At 42.8% G+C, this 24,299-nt stretch overlaps 1 protein-coding gene across 1 annotated transcript in view; it reads left to right on the top strand.

The window, feature by feature from the left end:
- Nucleotides 1–24,299, top strand: part of FAM178B (family with sequence similarity 178 member B) — a 2,784,983-nt gene that overhangs the window by 1,591,699 nt on the left and 1,168,985 nt on the right. Inside the window, exon 9 of the mRNA XM_086943356.1 lies at nt 12,040–12,210. Within this exon, the coding sequence (XP_086799482.1) occupies nt 12,040–12,210 (171 nt within the window). The remainder of the gene's footprint in view (nt 1–12,039; nt 12,211–24,299) is intronic.

Here is a 24,299-nt window from a genome sequence, read left to right as displayed (position 1 = left end):
TGATCCTAAGGATCTCAAATGGACCGTTCTAGAAAAAGTGGTGGGCGAAACACACAATCTGGAGAACATCTTGGCAAGAAAGGAAGCTAAATGGATATTTTTGGAGAAAGCGGACCAGGAGGGGCTGAATGAAAATATTGAGTGGAACAAAGTGAGCAGGCGATAATAGGGCTCTATTATGGACCAACCTGTTAACTCTGGCACCTGTAAAGGTCTGTGCCTCAGCCACCCACAGACTGTAAAAATATAAGAAATTAATGTGTCACGTGCAGGGATAGCTACTGACCACCCTCGTGGTAGTTTCACGTATAAATTCCTTGTATGTCTGTTCCCTGATGGGGCATACACTTAAACTAATGTCACGGACAACCTCACCATCTCTTTAAACCCCGTTATACCTCCCAGCACAAAGCGTATGTTTATAGTGTGATCCCTTCCCTCAGCTAACAGACACGCACTGGGCACTGACGAATGTAAATAGGTGTCGGGCAGCAGGGCACAATTGTTGGTTGTGATTCACGATGTCTGATGTGAAGTGCACGTTGAAATCTAGAGGTTGTAACATTGAGACAGTTCTAATCTCTTTAACCTATATGAAAAACATTAACTAGAGCCCAATTCAAGATGGCCGCGCCGTGCGACGTGGTGGGCGGAGTTGCGTTTCCCTCCGGCTACTTCCGTTCCGCGTACAGATCCAGCGCGAGGATCGTCGGAAGCGCCGGAGGGACTCAGCAACAGTAAGAGTATGGTGGAGACTGAATGTGTGTGTGAACGAGGGACTCCGTCTACACTTGCACAACACTTTAAAAGTGGCATGTATGGACATCGGACACCCGTCCCAGCAATGATATGGACTAGGACGCTACCACGGCCCATGTGATTGTTTTACTTATATGACCATCAATACTAAGTAGCATTGCATTTCTACCGGGGGCCATAAGTAACAATACAGTCCTTGACGTATATGCTCTGAGAGGCATTTTTGAGCTTTTTATATTCCTGTTGAGTGATCTAGATGGTAGTTTGTCGGACTGTGACAACTCGATTCACTAACTAGCGCAGTGGGTTGAAACGCTATGGAGTGGATGTGTACTGTAGCTTTTACTAACAACTTTTTATTAGCAATTTATCAAGTCACGCTCCAATTCAAGTTCTATCTGTTTTATACGTGTAGGTGGCTGTGATAATTTCCAGCCGCTTCTGGACACGTGAAAACTTGACACGGTGTCCTATAGAGTGGTGCCGGTATATGCTGACTTAGCACCCTCAAGGTAAATATGCCTTAACTGTGTGCCGATGTGTGCTGCATTGGGTATGCCCCCAATTGGAGGGGCATGAACTGCTCTCTTAGCGTGCTTGTTTTATTTTTCACACAGGTCCTGATTCTTCTGAAAAGACTGAGAATAGATAACCCCTCTTGTGCCCTGATGAAATCGCTGAAATTCAGAGCGATGAAACATGTCGGCTTGAGGATATAATTCATTATGGTATACAAGTAATCATTTGTAATTGGCGGGGTTTGCTGCAACAGAATAAAAATGAAAAGCAAGCAAAGCCCTGCTACACATAACCTTTTTTGTGGTTGGTCAGGGGTCTGTTTGTTTGTATATGTACACAACATCTTGGTATCATTGTTTACATGTTTGTCACTACTGTGTCTTCACCACTATTCTCACGCTTGCACAATTACTTTATTCTGTGCACTTCTGTCTTTTCACATAGAGAGAGTGGCCAATGATGAGAAGTGGGTATACTGGTAATTGTTAGGCGGGAACCCCCTTTGGGCGGTGCTACCATGCGGTACTCTCTCTATTTTCCACAATTATTTTTTTTTTGGATGAGTTGTATGTGGACCTGTGTGATTTTATATTGAATTACCACGCATCTTGACCTGAGGATTAGTGTTATTCGACACACCCTGGGAAGTTATATTGATAATCAGTCCCTGTCTCTTGGTCGTATATATAGATGCACTTCCATATAGGTGAGGCCTCAATTGTTTGAATAAGGTTTGGGGCTGGCAAATGGGTGCACTTGCACGATCAACATGGCAGTTTAAAACTGCACGCACAGACACTGCAGTGGCAGGTATGAGACGTGGTTGCAAGGCTACTCATGTGGGTGGCACAATCAGTGCTGCAGGCCCACTAGTACCATTTGATTTACACGCCCTGGGCACAACTGGTGCACTTTACTAGGGACTTACTTGTTAACCAAACATGCTAATCATAGATAAAACAATTACAGATATTTTGTACACAAGGCACACTTATATTTAAGCACTGATCGGCAGTGGTAAAGTGCCCAGAGTTCAAAAACCAGCAATATCTAAATGCAGCACAAAGTCAAAAACAGGATCTCAGTAGAAAAAAGACAGGAGAAAAACACACCAAATATGCCAGGTCCAACAAACATGTTATAATTGTTTGCATTGAAGAGTAACCCTGTGTGCAGGTGACAGTTAGCAACTGGTGTCCAGCATGTTCCACACAAGTTTTTAGGTTCTGTAGAATAAGTTTGCAATAGGTCAAAGATTCTAAATGCAACATACTAAGTATTTTGAGCAGCCTGGAGTTATTAGATAGAATCATCTCAGCATGAATTATTTTGCTTGTTTTGCTTCAGAAGATGGGCTATCTGTAAAGGTTTCACCATACAATGAAGGTTGCAGGTAGCGCCTTCAGAAGTTGCTTTTTGCCAAGTGTTGCCTAGAGTGTACACTGTTCTTAGTGGACACTTTTTAATACTCTATAATGTATTTCTCATGAAAGTTTTACTGTTTGCAAACAGTGAGGTACAAGGTAAACTGTTTCCATGTAGTGAATACTGTTTACATTACCCACTTCTTTGCTCATATTAATTTAATTTCTTAATGTAGGTTTGGTGAAAGTCAGGGTGTTGATGCAGTTAAATGGTGTTCGTAGTAGGGTATTCCTTTTGGAACAGTATTTTTAGGAACTTGGGGCCATATGTATCAAGCCTTTTTCCAGTTTGCAAACGGGCAGATTCTCAGAATCGGCCAGTTTGCGAATTGGACAAAGGCTTTAGGGATGTATCATCCGAAAAGGCCATCGCAAAAAAGAGAATTGCTAAATTTGCGATTCTCTATTTTGCAAATGCAGTTAAGGAATTGCGATTCCTAAATGCAATTCTGGAAGCATCAGAAATGTGCTATTTGGCCTTATGGAATTGCAAATTACCACCAACTTCAAGTTGGTGGTAATTTGCGATTTTCTTTAAAAAAACACTTTTCAGATTTTTCTAATAGTGCCATATGTCGCACATACATGCCCTTAGGGCATGTGTGTGCGCAAAATGTGCACACATGCATATTTCAGGGGTGCAACAGGGTGTCCTTTTGGCACTCTTGCACCCTTGAAATTGCATTCTCAATTTGCCATTCTCTAATTGGTATCGCAAATTTAGATTGTCTTCCCATTTATTCCTATGGGCCTCCTAGCCCATAGGAAGGAATGGGAAGGTATTCCTTAATTGCGAATCTCAATTTGCGATTCGCAAATAAGGAATATGTAGAATTCACAAACTTTTTAGCAAATCCTACATATATTGCATTTTGCGAATCTCTAATTGCAATTTGCCAAAAAAACGCAATTTGAGAATCGCAAAACTATATACAGATTAACCACGATATGCAATAAGGGTTTCCCATATATCTGTGGTTGATTGTTAATGTGTACTACGCTACCCGTGAAGTGTATGGTATAGTGTCAATGCGGCACATTACCCATGCTTTCCACACATAACACCTTTGTTTCTGTGATGGCATTAATTATATTTCATATTCTTCTGAGCTATGTTGTATTTACTTTCAAAGCTCTAATGCTAAACTCGTTTATAGAGCAATGTGTACAGAAGAAGCTTGGATGACGTTATGAGTGAAGTCATCAATGATGTAATTTGAGATGTCATGAGTGATGTAAAATGTCAGGTCATAAGCAATGCATGGCAGGGGCGCAATTCATAGTTAACTCTGCTATCTATAACTTTTTCTCTAGGTGTTACTACACACATATAGGCCGCCCAGCAGGTCATTTATTGATTTGGGTAAAGACAAGTCTGGCCTGTAACATTTGGTGGTGGTTAAATATTGAGTCTGCCGATATATATATATATATATATATATATATAAATATATATATATATATATATATATATATATATATATATATATATATATATATATATATATATATATATATATATATATATTTTTTTTTTTCAATCCTGACGATCACATTAGCAATCAGGCGCTGACTCTGTGGGGTCTTATTCAGAAACAAGTATTTATTTTTCTTAGTGCTTTAGGATTGACGCGTTTCGACGGTCACAGCCGCCTTGCTCACAACACAGAGCAAACAATGAGTCATTGCTTTTAACATGTCAACATGTGATTGGATCTCAGAACGGTTTCCCCGTAGTCATGACTACCAGTTACAAAACTCACTGGAAAATTACAACGTTCTATGTAGTACAACTGCTGTTACATAGAAACAACAAACTAAGAGTTGAACTACACATTATTCAATCTGTGTAAATAATAGACAATTAATGTCATTGTCGATTATGAATTTAAACCAAAAAAGCATCGCACAATTTACAAGTTTTATAATGGATTACATGTAAAGCCGTTTTTTAGCAATGTGTTCAAATTAAGTAAACCAGATAAATCTGCCGTATAAGTACAAATATCAGTGTTGTACTTAAAAATTTGCAAAATACTGGGTCTAGTGCCCGATTTATAATCATGAACCTAATAACATTTCGCGGTTCATTGTGTGAACCCACACTTGATTGTTTTGATTAATTTCTGAATTGAGCCCAAGTGGGCAATGATAACACATCGCACAGTTACTTGTCCATAACCATTAAATTATTAACTTAATCATTACATACATACTCTGTAATGCTTTAACAGTGAGATATCATGTTTTTAGAGGAAAACCATAAATAAATTCTGTGAGCATATATACTGTTATTTCAGATAGATGACATATATCTTGTACATATAGTTATATCTTAAACTCTGTTATCGGAGGAACGGTTTGGGAGCTTACAGGATCAATATTCATTATTGTATTTTTTATTATTCTATGGGAATCATAAATGTACACTAAGTGCTTCGTCTGCATTAAGACCTTGCGGCGCCTTGCTGTCTAGAAGAATGATATACCTTGACTCCAATCTCCTGAGGGCTAGTTGTCTGTTTCCCCCTCTGACGCTTTTTTTCACATGGTCTATTACGAAGTATTTGATGTTATCTGCATTGCCTTCATGTGTCAAGTTTATATGCCTCGCCACTGGATACGTAGGGTCATTATTTTTTATGGCCCTGAGATGCTGAAGCACTCTTACGTGGACCGGGTGTATTGTACTCCCCACGTATTTTTTATTACAGCTACATTGCAAGACATAGACTGCGAAGTCTGTTTTGCAAGTGTAATTCGCTCGTATCTCTAGTGGGGTTTTTCTGTATGGGACATTTACCTTGGCAACATTGGTACCATACTGACACGCTTTGCATTTGGTGCATTTAAAAAAACCATTTTTAGTTTTCAACCATGGCTGCTCTTTCTTTTTCAACACTGGGGCATTGTCTACTAGCTCTTCCCTCATACTTTTTGCTTTTCTGAAAGTGAGTTGTGGGTTTTTGGTACAACATTTGCCTATTATCGGATCATTCCGAACTATAGGCCAATGTCTGTAAATTATGTTTCTCACTTGCTTGTGGTATGCATTATACCCTGTGATGAGACGTGGGACTCCTGTGTTTTGTTCAGATTTAGGTTTTGCTATCTTGGCAGTAAACAATAGTTCTTTTCTGTCTTTAAGGTCACATTTTTGTTCTGCCTTTTCTAATGTTTGTTCTGAGTAACCCCTGAGTTTTAATCTGCTGAACAATTTTGTTTTTGAATTTTTGTAGCTTGTGGTTGTGCTACAGTTTCTTTTCATACGGAGACATTCTGCATATGGTATGCTGTCAATTAAGTTTGGAGGGTGAAAACTAGAGGCGTGCAAGATGGTGTTTCCTGCAGTAGGTTTGCGGTAGGTGTTGGTTTCGATTTCATTGCCTACGACCAACAGTTCCAGGTCTAAGAAATTTATCCTGCTGTTACTTGTTTCGCAGGTAAATTTTAGGTTTAGACTGTTTTCATTAAGCCTTTCTGCAAACTCCCTGGCACTAGATTCGCTACCTTTCCAAATTAAGAAGATATTGTCTATGTAACGACAATAAAATGTTACATTTTGTGTCATTTCCTCCATATTTTTCACCCTGAGTACTTGCTCCTCCCACCAGCCCATATGCAAATTAGCATAGCTGGGGGCGAAGCAAGTACCCATGGCCGTCCCTTGTATCTGTTTGTACAGTAGTTTATTAAAACTGAATGTGTTATTTTCCAAACACCACTCGGTCATTTGGAGTAACATCTGTGTGTGTTTATACAAGTCTAGGCTACGGCCTCCCAAGAAGTGTCTTATTGCATTGAGCCCATCTTGGTGTCTTATGCTTGTATACAGGCTTTGAACATCAAGTGTAACAAAAACATAATCTGAGTCCCATTATATATCAAAGATTTTTTTCAAAAAATCACCACTGTCTCTTGTGTATGAGGGTAGATCCTTTACAAAGGGTTGCAGGAAGGATATATATATATATATATATATATATATATATATATATATATATATATATATATATATATATATATATATATATATGTATATATATACTAGCAACCCGTCCCAACGTTGTCCGGGTATGAATTGCTGCTGGCCAGTAGTATATTGTTTTGTAGGATTTCATTTTGATAGCATTTCTTATCTGTGACAGACCTGTGAAACGCTCCGATTCACAGTGCACTGCTGATGCACTTAAGAGTGCGCGTTCAGTAGTGTGTGAACTCGAGTTTCCCTACTTTATTTTTCCTTGCAATATTATATAGCGCAAACTCGATAACATGGCTTGAGCACAATTTACATTACAGAAGAACAAATTCATTTGTGGTAGGCACGGGGAGACAAAGCGATTTGCCTGGAATCACAGGATGTGCAGCTGATGCCGAGATTCGAACGTAGCTTCCCAGCTCTAAAGTTCGCAATTCTAGAACTTGTGGCGGGAGGTGTGTCTAAAAGTGTATGTCGGTGCTGGCCATCAATGAGAGAGACTTGTGCATTTTTCAAATGGGTGGTGTAAAAATATGAGTATGTTGCTGGAGATGTGGGCCGCCGTGCCACCAATGTACTTACCGGGGGCGGGTAAACACCCCTTTTTCCGCAACTTTCTTTCCGCATACCATCACTCTGAATACTTTCATTACGAAAGTACCATGACTCCGCAATGCCATTATAACGCATGGCATTACATTTTATATGCTTTTACCATGCATACATTTACAACGAAATCCGTTGTAAATGCATGAATGGTAAAAGCATGTTTTTTTTTAATGTTTGGATAAGGTAAGTATGGGTATAGGGGTATATGTTTTGGGGTACTGAGGTATATGTTTTGGGGTGTTTGGGTATTTTAAGGGTTCAGATATAGTTTTGGGTTATGGGGTACAGGGGTAGTTTTAGGGTTTAGGGATAGGTATGGGTTTTGGGGTACAGGGGTATTTTTAGGGTTCAGGGCTAGGTTTGGGTTTTGGGGTACAGGGGTATTTTAGGGTTCAGGGGAAGGTTTGGGTTTTGGGGTACAGGGTTATTTTTAGGGTTCAGGGCTAGGTTTCGGTTTTGGGGTACAGGGGTATTTTTAGGGTTCAGGGGTAGGTTTGGGTTGTGGGGTACAGGGGTATTTTAAGGGTTTAGGGCTAGGTTTGGGTTTTGGGGTCCAGGGGTATTTTAGGGTTCAGGGGTAGGTTTGGGTTGTGGGGTGCCATGGTATTTTTAGGGTTCAGGGCTAGGTTTGGGTTTTGGGGTACAGGGGTATTTTTAGGGTTTAGAGATAGGTTTGGGTTTTGTGGTACAGGGTATTTTTATAGGGTTAAGCTGGGTTAAGATGGGTTAGTGTTTAAGGGTGTTGGGGCATTTTAAGGAGTAAGGGTGGGTTATGATTATGGGGGCAGGGGTATTTAAAGGGAGCAGGGTGGGATTAGCACACGATATGAGACATGACATGAAGGGCGCCACACGCCCCCAGCACAGCCCACAGCACAACGCAGACACGCCCACAAGGGGCTACTTTGCTGGCACGGTTCTTTTACCTTTTAAATGTATATGGTGGCCGTCTGCATAGCCTATGTCCTTTTGCTTCAACTGCCCTTTCCAACGCTGTATTGGGTGTTGTGATTGGTGCTGTGGTACCTGAGATTACCCGCCTCAAAGGTTTGGGCTCTCTCTTTATTATATTAGTATGGATATAGAGTTCGCCCTCGCAGAAGGCAATCCCTTTCATACGCCGTGGCAGCACATCCATCAGCATTCAGCCTCCGATCACGCTTGCATGGCTCTACGCGTTTCGGAGCAGGTCTCCTTGATCACGAGCCTCAAAGAAAGGAAACAGCAACAGTGAATGTAGACCTTCTGCTTTTAATAAGATTCAGCCTCGTAGGGCGTTTACGAATGTCCCGCCCAGATGGACGTGTGCAGCAAAGCACTCTGGTACTTGCAGTGTCTACCTTCAAAAATTAAAACCCATGTGGGTGTTTACTGTGTCCATGATAAACAGTTCATAAATTCCCTCGTGGGTAGACAGGAGCTGAATAGACCGCAAATGTTGCCATTCTCTCCCTCGACGATGGGCCTTCTGTCCCGAATGGCATGTCGTCAAACACTTTGCCACAGGTCTGCCTTGGCAAGCGGCGGGGCGTCCTCGCGACCAGGCAGGCCGCTATTCAATTCACAAAACACAGGTTGCCCTTTAGAGTTCGCCCTCGCAGAAGGTAATCCCTTTCATACGCCGTGGCAGCACATCCATCAGCATTCAGCCTCCGATCTCGCATGCATGGCTCTACGTGTTTCGGAGCAGGTGTCCTTGATCACGAGCCTCAAAGAAAGGAAACAGCAACAGTGAATGTAGACCTTCTGCTTTTAATAAGATTCAGCCTCGTAGGGCGTGTACGAATGTCCCGCCCAGTGGGCGTGTGGGGCAAAGCACTCTGTTACTTGCAGTGTCTACCTTCAAAAATTAAAACCCATGTGGGTGTTTACTGTGTCCATGATAAACAGTTCATAAATTCCCTCGTGGGTAGACAGAAGCTGAATAGACTGCAAATGTTGCCATTCTCTCCCTCGACGATGGGCCTTCTGTCCCGAGTGGCATGTCGTCAAACACGTCGCCACAGGTCCGCCTTGGCAAGCGGCGGGGTGTCCTCGCGACCAGGCAGGCCGCTATTCAATTCACAAAACACAGTTTGCCCTTTAGAGTTCGCCCTCACAGAAGGTAATCCCTTTCATACGCCGTGGAAGCACATCCATCAGCATTCAGCCTCCGATCTCGCATGCATGGCTCTACGCGTTTCGGAGTAGGTCTCCTTGATCACAAGCCTCAAAGAAAGGAAACAGCAACAGTGAATGTAGACCGTCTGCTTTTAATAAGATTAAGCCTCGTAGGGCATATACGAATGTCCCGCCCAGATGGGCGTGTGCAGCGAAGCACTGGTACTTGAAGTGTCTACCTTCAAAAATTAAAACCCATGTGGGTGTTTACTGTGTCCATGATAAACAGTTCATAAATTCCCTCGTGGGTAGACAGGAGCTGAATAGACCGCAAATGTTGCCATTCTCTCCCTCGACGATGGGCCTTCTGTCCCGAGTGGCATGCCGTCAAACACGTCATGGAAGGGTACAGAAATTATCACAATTTACAAAAAAGGGGTTAAAGGGAACCTTATAAACTATAGGCAAATTAGCCTGATAGATACAGAGCAGAACGTTCTTAGCAAACTACACTTAGCACAGACACAAACATGGATTGAGGAAAATAGGATATTGTGGCACTTGCAAGCATGTTTTAGGGTATCCACAAGCACCGTGGACCAGGTCTTCTGCTTTTTATTGATCGCTTGGATGACTGTTGTCATTGGGACGGTGCAGCTCTATGTTGTGTTTGTGGATCTTAAATTCACTTTTGTTTCAATTCCGCAAGACAAATTGTGAGCTGTTCTGAGGGATGCGGGGATGCCCACAAGCCTGCTACGACTTATACTGCATTTGCATCAAGAGAATTATGCACAAGTTAGGTGGGGCAAGGGTGGTGACCTCACCCAAAAAAAAAAATGTTTTAAGAGGAGTCTGCCAAGGCTGTGTTTTAGCCCCAAAATTATTTACTTTATATATGAACGGGATAATCAATGCACTTTTTGATTGTAGCGGTGATCCCTCCGAATCAGCGGGCCGACTAATTCCAGCACTACTTTTAGTTGATGATACACTGCTGAACTACAAAACACCAATGGGCATGCAGAGTGTATTAAATAGGCTCACAAATGTTTGTGACAAATTTGGTCTAGAGATCAATTGCCTGAAAACAAAATGTATGTCTTTCCCCCCCATCTTTCTTTTAAAGTAAAGCTGAGCTGGGATTAATCATTCTTGAGCAGGTTAAGGTTTTCAATTATTTAGGGGTTAGATTGTTTAGTAACCTGTCATGTACTGCCCAGATTCCAAAAAGTAAAATGCCGTTGCAGCATTCAGTGGCAGTGATGGTTAAAAAACTAAATTGGTCTGTGTTTCGCCCTATTTCTCCCACACATAATCTTTCAAGCTAGAGGGCTGGGCACTGCTCTATCTGGGGCTGAACTGTGGGGTTTGGAACAGACAAAGGTTTTTTGAGCTGGTTAAGAGTAAATTTATAAGATCTATATTAAACCTCCCGTTAAATACAAGATTGGTTCTGGTACACCTTGGGTCGAGAAGCATTACTCATATTGCTGCACTAAGTGCTCTAGTGTTCTGGGTGAGACTATGGACAAGCAAGACCCAGATTTCCTGTCAGAGAAGCTGTTGCCAGAGTACAGTAATTGTACATACTAGTTTTGAGGGATCTATGGGAGGATCCAGAGTCCATGATTAAAGATAAGGTACCGCTTCTAAAAGTGAGGTTTTGGGATTTTATCCAGGGTTTCCTCCCTAATCCTCTAGCACTTTAACTGAATGATTTTTGGATATCAAATGTACTTTTTTGTTGGAGACATTTATGGAGCGGATAGAACCGTCATTTGCACGTGCACGTTATTTACAATTTAGGTATGGGAACTTGCTTGTGTATCTCAGCATAAGCGAATGGAAGCAGCCCATTTTAACCTCAATTTGTCCTGTGTGTATCCGTTCCCCTGAATCCATAGAATATTTTATGTTTTTCTGCCCTGCTTGTGTAAAGACTAGAAAAAGGTGGGATAGTCCTGGTATGCCGGCTCATGACTATTTCAAGACCTGTAGAAAGCCATGTGAATTTTAAGATCTGATAATAAAGAATGGCTAGTGCTGTCTATATCAAGGTACTTGCTTTTTGCATGCATATTAGGACTAAAATGTTAGCTGCACACTAGAACTGCTCTTCCTATGGCTCTTAAGTTGTTTGGAAACTACTGCGATTGTCTTTTTATATAGCAAATTTTATATTAATGATGTAGTAAAATGTATTTTGATTTTTGTAAAGAAGTTTTTATATTAATGATGCAGTAAAATGTTTCTTTTAGAATTGTATTTCTACGAGTATGTTTTTACTTAGTGATGTAAATGATCATAAATTGATCCAAAAATTACTTGATTACTTACTTACATATAAACGTACACACATATGGTCCACCAGAGGACAGGCAATGGAAGTTCTTATATACTTCAGTAGATAGCATGCAGTGGAAGTTCTTATAGATATATTTTCCAGCAGAAGGCAGGCATTGGATGTTCTTTTAGGTGTATACTCCAGCAGGTAGCATGCGACTGAAGTTCTGACAGGTGTGTTCCAACTAATATCATAACATGGAAGTTGTAGCAGGCGTAATCTTCCAACAGACTGCATGTGGTGTATGTCATGTGTTTCACAGGGGATGCAGCTTCATTATTATGGCTCTGTCTCCTCAGATTATTCCTACAGAGATATTCTGTGAGCGCGGAGGGGATTCCAAGCACCCATCCTGGGGAAGATGTCTTCAGAGAGCGCCATCTCCTCCAGTTTGACAATCCGAAGGGCTCCTTCGTCCTGGACACGACAGAACTGTCCAGCCGGAACATTCTGGAGCACATGCTTTTCAGGTGAGTCCTTGGAAGAATCTTCCTTGGTGGGAGTCACCCGAGGATTTCGCCTATGTCACCTTCTGCTGAAGGTTTAGTAAATCGTATAAAAATCAGGGAACTATCTGGTCAAAAAGCATCTCAGTGCCACTTTTGAATATGAGAGTCTATTCTGTTGTCGTGCATGCACTTTTCTGTGACGCAATTGTACGATTTAAGGAGTATTAAAAGACCAGCAAAATAACCTTTCTAATCGTGTTGTTTTCAGCTCATATGACGGGTGTCTTGTTTAATTGAAATCAAAGCAGTGCACTCCCGGTTATTCATTGGTGATATAGTTGTCCTTGGCTTTTCGGGGCACTGACAAGCGGGGATGTAGTTTGTTGTGATAGAATAGGTTTGACTGTAGCAGCGTCATTCCAAAGTGCAATAAGGAAGCTCAGCCACTTTTCAGCACTCAAACTACTACTTCTACATCTACTAGGGATGTTAGTTTGGATTATATGAAGTACTTTATTTGTTCAAATGTGTTAGTTGGTTGCTACCCCGTTTTGGTAATCTTAACTGCTTTTGTTTATTAACATTGAAAACGTATCTTTGATCCTTTGTTAAGATTTCGTATGTGATTGGGCCACGTCCTCGCTATAGAAAACGCCATGAATAAATAATTAAGAGGATGGGCGAAGGCTAAAGCTCACATTATTTTTGGGTGTGTCCTTATAATTATTTTATGTCAGGAGTAGAGGATAGGATTATGCTATTTTCCTTCTTCGTTTTAATAATATTTCAAAACACAGAATGCCATTAAAGCCATACAAAAAAAAATGCTTTTCCCATGAACACTAGGGAAAAACTATACTTTTTTATAGTCCATCTTCATATTTCCATAACCAAGTCTGCACAAGGTCCACTGTCACTTCCTGCTCTCCCTCTTTCTTCGCTGCTCAGCACCCAGTTGTCGTTTAAAGCGTTGTGTGGTGTTTTCTATGCTGTGCTAGCACATGATATGGATTTGGAATTGTTTATATCAGTGGTGTAGCTGGGGGGCGGACCACCCCAGGCGGCACGAGTTTTGGGGGTGGCGGCCGGACCCCTCTCCCCTCACTCTTACTTGCCGCCATTGCGGGTGCATGAATCGCCAGCATCCTCCCCTACTCTTCGATCAGGCCACTGAGGGCAGCAAACGCAGTGGCCGCCGCGGGCGGCCTAAGGCCTAGCTACGCCACTGGTTTATATTGATCACGCTGACAGGTAAACTACAATGCTTGAAATGGTAAGTGTCCTTCCTTCCGCCTAGATGCAAGGGAGGGGGGGTGGGCGGCTGGCTTTGTTCCTTCCAGCATGGGCTTCCACTACGTCAAATGCGTGGGTCCTGCAGATGGTGTATGGTTTCCCGGATCGAATTTTACAGTTCCCCTTGTCAAGTTGCTTGCCCACAGCCCATTGGCTTCTATGTGTGCGGTGCAGAGTTTATAGAGGAGGAGGACGTGTTGGCCCTCCTACGGAAGTAAGCCGTATGTCAGTTGGTGTTGCATTCCAATGGTTTTCTGATCAACCTGTTTCTAGGCAACGAGTCCGATGGAGGCCGCAGGCCTATGATAGGACTTCAATGAGTGGCTGGTATACCGCCAATTCAAGATGGAATATACCTTATGGTTCCAATTTTCCCCCCTAATCTGCGGTTTCTGCAATTCAAATACAATAGAAAAGGTGACTGAGTGTTAATTTTGCTGGGATGTGACAATATTTAGAGTTTACAATCTATCCGCAGCTCAAAGGATAAGGTTATGGCCACCCACCATCAACCAAAATGGGTAATGTTCACACAGAACCACATACATAAAATGAAAAGAATATATCCTGAGCTAAACAAGTACATCAATAAAAGCAAACAAATTCCAAAGGATGAATAATCTTCATCTTTTATTATTGATGTTATTCTTCAAAAGACACACTAGCCGCCGCCATCACGTGTTTCGTCTTGGTGTGATTAACCATAGACTTTTTCAGGGCTAGAATATTATAATATACATAATCAAAACAACAAAATTCGAAATACATAAAATACAACATTGCTACTCACAACAGCTGATAAACACCTGAGTTGTACTCAGTTGTTAACATAATAGTGGCTGAAACAACCCAAATCTCCAGTGAATTACTTGTTGGTACTAAATCCTCCAAAATAATAACATAACACAGAAAGTAAGTAATAAACCAAAACAATGAACACATAATCAATAACTTGTAGTACCAATATTTTACCATGATTACTATTCATGGTTGAACAATTTTGTGGTAATCACTAGGTCCAAGAAGGAGAAAGATAGACACACAGCTCCTCTTTTCTTGTGAGAGAGGGGCGGACTTTGACGGGGAGAGTATCCGGAATTGCCTTGGGGCGGTGTTCACATGGTTCCAACTGAACAGCCTCAAGTGCAATTCCGATAAATCTGAGGTACTCTTCTTCGGGTGCGATACGGAGCCTAGCTGGCAGGCCTGGTGGCCCATCGATATGTTCCCTCCGTCCGGTTCTTCCCCTATGGCCAAAAACTTGGGGGTTAAGATGGACAAGGGGCTGACGATGAAAGCCCAGATCCTTGGAGTGACCGGCACCTGTTTCGGCCTATTAAAGATGCTGCGGAGGTTCTTACCTCTTCTGTCGGAGGAGCACAGGAGGCTGACTGTGCAGGCTCTGATAGGTTCCAGGTTGGATTATGCCAACATTCTCTACCTGGGCCTACCAGAGTACCTGTTGCAGCGGCTTCAAGTTGCGCAGAACGCGGCTGCCAGGGCCATTTTTGGTCTAAATAGGCGTACTAGCGCCTCGGGCCTGCTGTTGACTCTGCACTGGCTACCCATCCGTAAACGGATCGCTTTTAAAGCTATGACTTTGGCATACAAGGCTCTCCATGCTGTGGGAGCAAGGTATCTCCAAAAGAGACTGGCCTTTTACCATCCGGCTCGCTCCCTGAGATCAGAATCCTTGCTCTTGGCGGTTGTTCCTCGTGTCAGGAGAGCGCGCCTGGGTGGCCGCTCCTTCAGCCTGCTGGCCCCACAGATGTGGAATTCGCTTCCGCTCCCTCTTAGGGGGGCTTCTAATCTGCTTGACTTTAGGAGAGGTCTTAAGACCTGGTTGTTTACTCAGTAGTCCCGCTTGCAGTCCCTTTTTTTTCCCTGTGTGTTTTATGCTGTTTTTTAAAGTGTTATGTTATTGTGAATCAGTTCTCCTTACCTAAAGCGCCGGGACACTCTTTTTGAGTAACCGTTGCGCTATACAAAAGTATAAATAACATAACATAACATAACATGAAAAGCTCCATTTCGTATCTCGAACCCATTCAAGACACACCATAAGTGAATTAGATATATGAGATAAATTGTGAAAACCGCACGAGACACCAAAGTGTATAAGCATATTAGTACGAGTGTGAATAGATCACTAAGGAAAATACCACGAAAAGCGTGAAAGCCAAAACAATAACCCAAACGCGTACATCCCTAATGTCATAGTTAACTCACCTATAGCTAGGATTCGTATGTTAGGATCATGCAGAGCTCTCCATAGTTTATGAGATCATTAAAAAAATAATCTATAATCAAAAAGAAAATTTTGAAAAGACGCTGTTGATATGCCCGATTTGAAAACTTGTCAGATAACCAATATTAATAATAAACACAAAGAGACACTCACTAGTTCTCCGAAGGCTCCTAATTCAGTGATATTGAGTTTCCAATCTTTTCTCTGTAATCAGCCCCCGGTGTCATGGTATATAGAGAAACGGTCATAAATAACTTAACTATTCATTCCCCCACGATGGGGTGTGTTCCGATATTTCGGTCAGTCCATAAAGTCCTAACACACTTAATAATCACCAAAATTAATATGTCTCTTGCGGTCTCTCATTCAAGATAACATTCTACGGATTGCCTCAAATTAGTAGGCGTCACATATCTCAATCTAAAAAGTTGAGTAATAACTTCAGGGCAAGGTGAAAGCTAAGGTTAAAGGTCATCCTGACCTGCTCCCTCCCATAAATCTTTGAAGTTTAAGATCCATATAAAAACAGCACACACAAGAGCAGAGTTTTAAACCAAATACATATTGGAACAATAGGTATGTTCTATAGTTAAGTCAAATCATATATACAGTGCTTATTGCTATGAAATGCAACATTGAAAGAATGGTTCACTTAAAACAATTTTAAGGGCACCACCTTCACTCCCCTAAGTTGATGCACCACATGCATCTAAACATGAATAGGGTTGGCCCACCATATTTTAATACCATCGTGTGGCATGAGAAAATATAAATATCGGCATAAACCTACCCCTGCACCCTAAAAATACCCCTGGACCCCGAAACCCAAACCTAGCCCTGAACCCTAAAATACCCCTTTACCCCAAAACCCAAACCTAGCCCTGAACCCTTAAAATACCCCTGTACCCCAAAACCCAAACCTACCCCCGAACCCTAAAAATACCCATGTACCCCAAAACCCAAACCTACCCCTGAACCCTAAAATACCCCTGTACCCCAAAACCCAAACCTAGCCCTGAACCCTTAAAATACCCCGTACCCCAAAATCTAAACCTACCCCTGAACCCTAAAAAGTCCCCTATACCCCAAAATCCAAACCTAGCCCTGAACCCTCAAAATTTCCCTGTTCCCCAAAACCCATACCTATCCCTAAACCCTAAAACTACCCCTGTACCCCATAACCCAAAACTATATCTGAACCCTTAAAATACACTAACACCCCAAAACATATACCTCAGTACCCCAAAACATATATCCCTATACCCATACTTACCTTATCAAACATTAAAACATAAAAAGCATGCTTTTACCATTCATGCATTTACAACGAATTTCGTTGTAAATGTATGCGTGGTAAAAGCATATAAAATGTAATACCATGCATTATAATGTCATTGCGGAGTCATGGTACTTTCGTAATGAAAGTATGCGGAGTGATGGTATGCTTAAAGAAAGTTGTGGAATAAAGGGTGTTTACCCTCCCCAGGTAAGTACATTGGTGGCACAGCGGCCCACATTTCCAGCAACATACTCATATTTTTTCACCACCCATTTGAAAAATGCACAGGTCTCTCTCATTAATGGCCAGCACCGACATACACTTTTAGACACACCTCACGCCACAAGTTCTAGAATTGCGAACTTTAGAGCTGGGGAGCTGCGTTCGAATCTCGGCATCAGCTCAACATCCTGTGATTCCAGGCAAATCGCTTTGTCTCCCCGTGCCTACCACAAATGAATGTGTTCTTCTGTAATGTAAATTGTGCTCATGCCATGTTGTCGAGTTCGCGCTATATAATATTGCAAGGAAAAATAAAGTAGGGAAACTCGAGTTCACACACTACTGAACGTGAACTCTTAAGTGCATCAGCAGTGCACTGTGAATCAGAGCATTTCACAGGCATGTCACAGATAAGAAATGCTATCAAAACGAAATCCTACAAAACAATATACTACTGGCCGGCAGCAATTCATACCCGGACAACGCGTCGGGACGGGCTGCTAGTATATATATATATATATATATATATATATATATATATATATATATATATATATATATATATATATATATATATAAATATATATACAGACATATATTTACATACACATAAAAAGTACAACAAATAAACTGCAATTTGTTTTATATTTCCAATTTAATTATACATAATACGTAAACAATGGATAAAAATAAGTTTTACTAAAATATCAAATATAAAATTACATAAATGTATATTTATATATATATATATACACACACACACAACATTTAAAATTAAAGACACAAACACAATAATAATAATATAGATAAAAAAATATTAATAAAACAAATTAAACTATATAAATAATAAATATACTATTTCCACTCCAATGTGTACAGTAGTAGAGAAAGCATTAAACTCATGAGGGGAAAAATGTACTATTCCCACTCCAGTCTGTGCAGCAGTAGGTAAAGCATTGGACGCAGGAGGGGTAACATTTACTATCCCGACACCAGTATGTGCAACAGTAGGGTAAGTGTAGGGCTCAGGAAGGGAGGAAGGGTGAAATGTACTGTTCCCACTCCAGTCGGTGCAACTGTAGAGACAGAGAGTAGTTCACTTCAAACAAATAACATAATTTAAACGATATTAAATAACAAACAATTCAAATTTTTTAATTTGGAAATTTTGGGGTCGATTCCGATTTGGGAAACAAATCCGTACGATGATTCGTATTCATAGCCATTTCCATACGAATCCGTCCGAATCGCGTAGTACGATCCGTTGCGAGAAAATACGTCCGAATCATTGCGAACCGTACGAAAATGAAGGGTAAATCCGTACGACATCAACCCGCACAGTGAACCGTACGATTTGTAAAAATGCCGTACGACCCGCCAAGTACGATCCGGACCGGGGAATGAGAACGCGATTCGTACGGTAAATGTCACGTTTGAGCAATTTGTATGGAGGGCAACACTATTACATATGCACCGTACCCCTAAAATCAAGGGGTGTACGCATGGGGTGTACGCACCGTACACCTACGACCTTGGGGTGTACGAACCGTACCCCTAAGGTCCGTACACCTACAACCTAGGGGTGTACGCATGGGGACATACGCACCGTACCCCTGAAATCTAGGGGTGTACGCACTGTACCCCGATGCACGGTACCCCTGCAATTATGGGGTGTACGCACCGTACCCGGTGGCGGGGGTCCGTTTCATACACATTTCGAGGCGAAATCTGCTTTTACGGATGTTTTAAGCTCTCGTAGAAAAAGAGTCGTACAGAGTGTTGTCGATACGATTAAAATTACTTGCTGGGTCGTAAAATGCAGCTTCGATCCGTACGGACATCGCGTACTGCGCGTTCTGAATGCGATTCGTACGGATTAGTGAGTTGTACGGTCTTTGGTACGATTCATATGGAGAACTGCTTTGGGAACACATCGTACTATATCGTACGTATGGGTATGGTTCTGCATATGAATAGTATGGGAAAAAAGCTCCGTACGGCAATTCGGACAGGATTTTACCGAATCGGAATCGGCCCCTATGTGTCTAAATTTTAACAAAAATTAAATAAATTGCATAATTATTAGCCAATAATTCAAATGTAATTGAACTTAAAAAGCATAACACAATTAACATATTATGTAATAAATAACACAATTTATAATACATGAATAAATTAGCTTAAATAAATTACTTAAATAACTTCCCACCATATACCACTACAAACTAAACAACACATGCCTAAATTATAACTTAACAAACATGATTTCCCAATTTACATCATTATCTATTAAATGGTTAGTAACAAATTAATAATTGATTATCAATAAATTATTTCTTGATTATCTTCCCACCCTGCACCCTTAAAACTCAACAACCCACACCTAAAATATATGAGTTAAAAATGTTTTAATTACACAATTTACATAATTATTTATCAATTAAATATTTTTATCTGACATTAATTATTAAATAATTACAATTACCTTCCCACCCTTTACTCCTACATACCCCACAACCTGCAACAAAAATATAAATAAAAAATGTTATTAATTATACAAGTTGCATAATTAATTATTAATTAAATAATTTAAAATAATTAAATAATTAGCTTCCCACCCTTTACCCAATTTACATAATTAATTCTCAATTAAATAATAAGCATTAATTTAAAATGAATTACAATTACTTTACTTCCCACCCTGTACCCCTACAAACCCCACAATCCGTTACGATACTAAAATTACAAGTAACAATAACATTGAATTTATAAACAACAAAAAATTTACAAACTATGGCGGGCGAGCGGGAAAACATGGCGGCCGCAGGCTAGCGTGGTACGCTCGTCTCTCCCATCCACTCCTACTCTGTAGCACCTGGGTTTCGTAGCGACCTGGCAGAGACCTCACCGACCGCTGCCGATTATGGCTGCTAGCGCCCAGACTCTCGGTTGAAGAACACAGCATCACAAGAGCTTCCCTAACAACAAAGTGATTTGGCAGCCCAGCAGCTCGGTTGTTGTGCTACACGCCGTGCACTCCGAGGGGGTAATTACAATCGCCCAGATATCGGCCGACTCCGCTCCGCTCCAATTTCAACTTTGAAACTCTTTTGAAGCGATGTTGGCCGATTTCGCCCCGCTCCAATTCTGAAAACGGATTTTGAAGCTGTTTTTTTTTTCTTAATTTTTGGAAGACCTTTATTGACAGTTAATCGCACATACAACCCAGCAAAGAGCCCGAGGGCTCACAAATACAGTACTTTGCAACATAGGAAAGCGCAAAGGATCTATTACAGAGATACTGAGGTCTAATTTTTAAAAGTATTTTTTCTGAAGGATAGACAGGAGCAGGATATCGTGAAACAACGAGTTGGTCCCGGCCTCACAGAAACAGGATAGACAGGTACACAACGTAGTAAGATGCCAGAATCGCTGCCTACCACACTAAAGAGAAACGTTGAAACCCAGAAAAGAAAGAAAAAGAAAAAGAATAGAAGGCCCATAGAACCAAAAAATAAAAATAGAACAAAAACCCCCCCATCCACCCCCCACCCTGCACCCCTGCAGCGGCTACGGCCTATCCCCCCCTAGCAGTGTGCCTGTCGCCCAATAAAAGGAGTCCCGAAATAAAGAGAGTAAGAAAAGGGTCCTAATCTATAACTCTCATTAAATAAAGAAAGGTGGGGAGGAGCCCACCACCCGTCCCTCGGCTACACCCTCTCGTAAGTCCAATAACAGCACAAAGTATAAAGCCCGGTGATGTTAAGCATTACAATCAGAGCAAGTTTGGAGGCACAAAATCGACACACAGCGTAGTCAAAGGTAGTAACACACCACCCACGTGCCCAGGTCATCAACAAGGAACCCGCCAAACCATGAGGATAAGGGTTCACCCCTGGCCCGTTCTCTCTTTACCACCACTACGAACCATGGAAACCCAAATGGACGTGGACAACAAATCAAAGGAGCCAGTTTGGTACAAGCATTGAGTAGGTCCAGGTACGAGCAGAGCAAGCGATCCCAGAAAGGGCACAAGATGCACAGTTCTCTCGTTGTAAAACGTGGCCGGGTCTGGGATGAAAGTCTCAGTGGTCGGTCCCTTCCGGAGCGGATCTCGGGAAACAGGGGGCATGGGACGGGGAGAACACTTCTGCCGTGGTCACAAAATACCGATTGCACGTTGTCCCGGGCGAACACCAGCCACTTCGCGAGGCATCCCGAGGCTTGGGGCGCATGAGGCAGCCATCTTGTCGCTGGCGGGCATGGAAGAAGGAGAGTCACTGTGGACATACGAGTCAGCCATTTTGGAGCATCCTAGTACACACACTATGTCGTCCACCTTATTGGCCAAAGCTCGAGCAGAATGCACCACATCACGGTGAAGGGAAACAACAGCTGCCATTAAGTCACTGTAGCACAGAGCATCTCCATTTTCCCTTTCAAACATGGCCCGCTGCTCCATACACCCGCGATCACACTGCGGCACAGTCATTTCAATGCTGCACTCAAATACGCCCTCCATGGTATTCAGGAGAACCGCTACAAATTAGGCCAGGCTACTCACAATGGGCGTAAGTTCCCCGGGAGGCGGAGGCGGCAGGCAGAACCGAGGTGGGCCACAGATGTCGTCCCGTAGAGATGCTGCCCCATCCGATGAGAAGGGAACAAAGAGATCGGGAGCCGCCCGCAGTCAAAGGGAAAGTACACAAGCAGGCACTGGGCAGCCGAAGGACCGGGCTCATACAGACAAACGGCTTAAACGATCAAGCCGGCAGGCACACTCATCTCTGTACCTGCAGTCCAGCGGGGCTATGAATGGAGACTCGGCCATTTCGCAAGAAAAAGTTCCGACCGGATCGCATCAGTCGCTGAAGGCCGATGTTGTTCACCTGGCCGCCGGTCCCGCCATCCACTCGAGGTCCCGGTCTCAGAGCTGTAACAGACCGCGAGCTGCCATCGGACGGTTCGCCCACTTGCAGTGCAGCTCGAGCCTCTGGATTTCGACACAATCCGTCGGAGCTCCCCTGCTTCCGGTGTGCCATTTCGGGTCAGGATCACCGGCAGGATAGGTATAAGTAGGGTGACGGTCCTCGGAGCCGAGGGATTACGCGTCCGACCTCGGCGCCATCTTGGCTCCTCCCCTTTGAAGCTGTTTTGAAGCAATATTGGCAGACTTCTTTCTGATTCGATTTTGAAGCGGTTTTTGTGGGTAGTGTGGAGACTCCTGGTTGAAGTATAATCATAGTGCTACAGGAGTCTTGTTAAGTAACAAAGTGATTCGGCAGTCCAGTCAAGCTCGATTGAAGAGATTACGCTGTACACTCCGAGGGGTGAATACTCTTGCAGCAGCCCAGTATCTTGGACCCAGATATGAGCCAACTTCAAAGTAGATCCTGAAGTGGGAGCCAATGTGTTTGGCTCCGGTAGGGAGATCCCACCCCCTCTCCTTCCTACCGAAGTGGAGACAAGCAGCCGTGGAGCTAAGGCGAGGTCGCAGGGCGGTGGCTCGCGGGCTCCTATACAGAGGTTTGACGGGGGAAGAGGGAGGTGGGGGAAAGACTGCCATGGGGGACTGTCAAGATAGTGTGGGTGATCCTACAGGGACCGCACCCGATAGTGAGAGTAGAGGGGGTAATTACGATACAGAAGGAGATAGAGGAGGTTGGAAGGAGGCTCTGGAGGGTGGAACGGTTACAAAGCTGAATTCAGGTCAGCAAACCCTTAAAAATACACCCCCGAAAAGCAAGGGAAAAAGACAGGGATTAGGGAAGAGCACAAGAAGCACAAAAGGTGACCAAAAAACCAAAAGCCCTGGTTGGAAAGGTGAAGGGGAGAAGCTGTTGAAGGCAGGAGGGTCAGCTAAAGAGGAGGCTGAGGCAGAGGCAGGCTGGGTCCCGGATAACCTCGGGCCGATGAGAAGGACGGGGCGGGACAAGGGACTAAAGAGGTTGGAAAAAAAAGAAGGGCAAGAGTAAGACTGTACAAAATAGCACAGTGCGTGTTACCCCGCTCCTTTTTTAAGGTACTTCCCCAGGTTCTGGCAATTAATTCAGTAAATTCGGTAAACCCGGTAAATTTGGTAAATCTGGCGAATATGGCGAATATGGCTGAGGTTAGCTTGACCAACTCACATTGGATCCTGAAGTGGGAGCCAATGTGTTTGGCTCCGGTCGGGAGATCCCACCCCCCCTCCTTCCTACCGAAGTGGAGACAAGCAGCCCTGGAGCTAAGGCGAGGTCGCAGGGCGGCGGCTCGTGGGCTCCTATACAGAGGTTTGACGGGGAAGAGGGAGGTGGGGGAAAGGCATGCGCAGTGCGTTTTACCCCCGCTCCTTTTTTAAGGTACTTCCCTAGGTTCTGGCAATTAATCCGGTAAATTCGGTAAACCCGGTAAATTTGGTTAATCTGGCGAATATGGCTGAGGTTAGCTTGACCAACTCAACCTCGAGTTTAAATGGGGGGGAATCAACAAGCAGACTTTCTGCCCCCATCCCATCCCTGCCGTTATCGGCTCCATCCCCGGTTTCATCTGCTCCTCTTCCCCCTCCCTCTCTTACCCCTCTTACCTCTCTTACCTCTCTTACCTCTAACTCTGCTTCCCCCGATATGAGTGCTGTAAATCATGTTCAGGATAAGGGGGTATAAACCTCATGACGGACATCTGCGCGGAGGATGGGGCGAGTGGGGGGTTTGGTGGAGGAGAGAGGGAGGATACTAGCTCTCTTGAAACTATCTTGATCACTATGTTAGCTATGAGAGAGGAGATCAGGAGTGATTTCGCAGTTTCAAAAGCAAACTAAAATGACATAAGAGCTGCCTGTGAAATTCTGGAAAAAAAGGTGGATGGACTGTTTGAGAGAACGGAAAGTTTGGAGGGGGCGGTGGGGTCTATAAAAGCGAATTTGGAGATGGCTGAGTCTAAGTTTCAAACCTTACGGAGAGAAGGAGAAGCTATGAAGGAGAGGGTTGAGTCTCTGGAAAACTTTTCACGAAGGAATAATCTTTGGATCCTGAAAGTTCCTTAGGGAAAAGAAGGGGGTGATATAAAAGCTTTTGTGGTTGCGCTTTT

Source organism: Lissotriton vulgaris, chromosome 11, assembly GCF_964263255.1.
Source record: "Lissotriton vulgaris chromosome 11, aLisVul1.2, whole genome shotgun sequence".
NCBI lineage: Eukaryota > Metazoa > Chordata > Amphibia > Caudata > Salamandridae > Lissotriton > Lissotriton vulgaris.
Note: the sequence above shows the minus strand (reverse complement) of the source record. Positions and strands in the feature narration are given on the sequence as shown.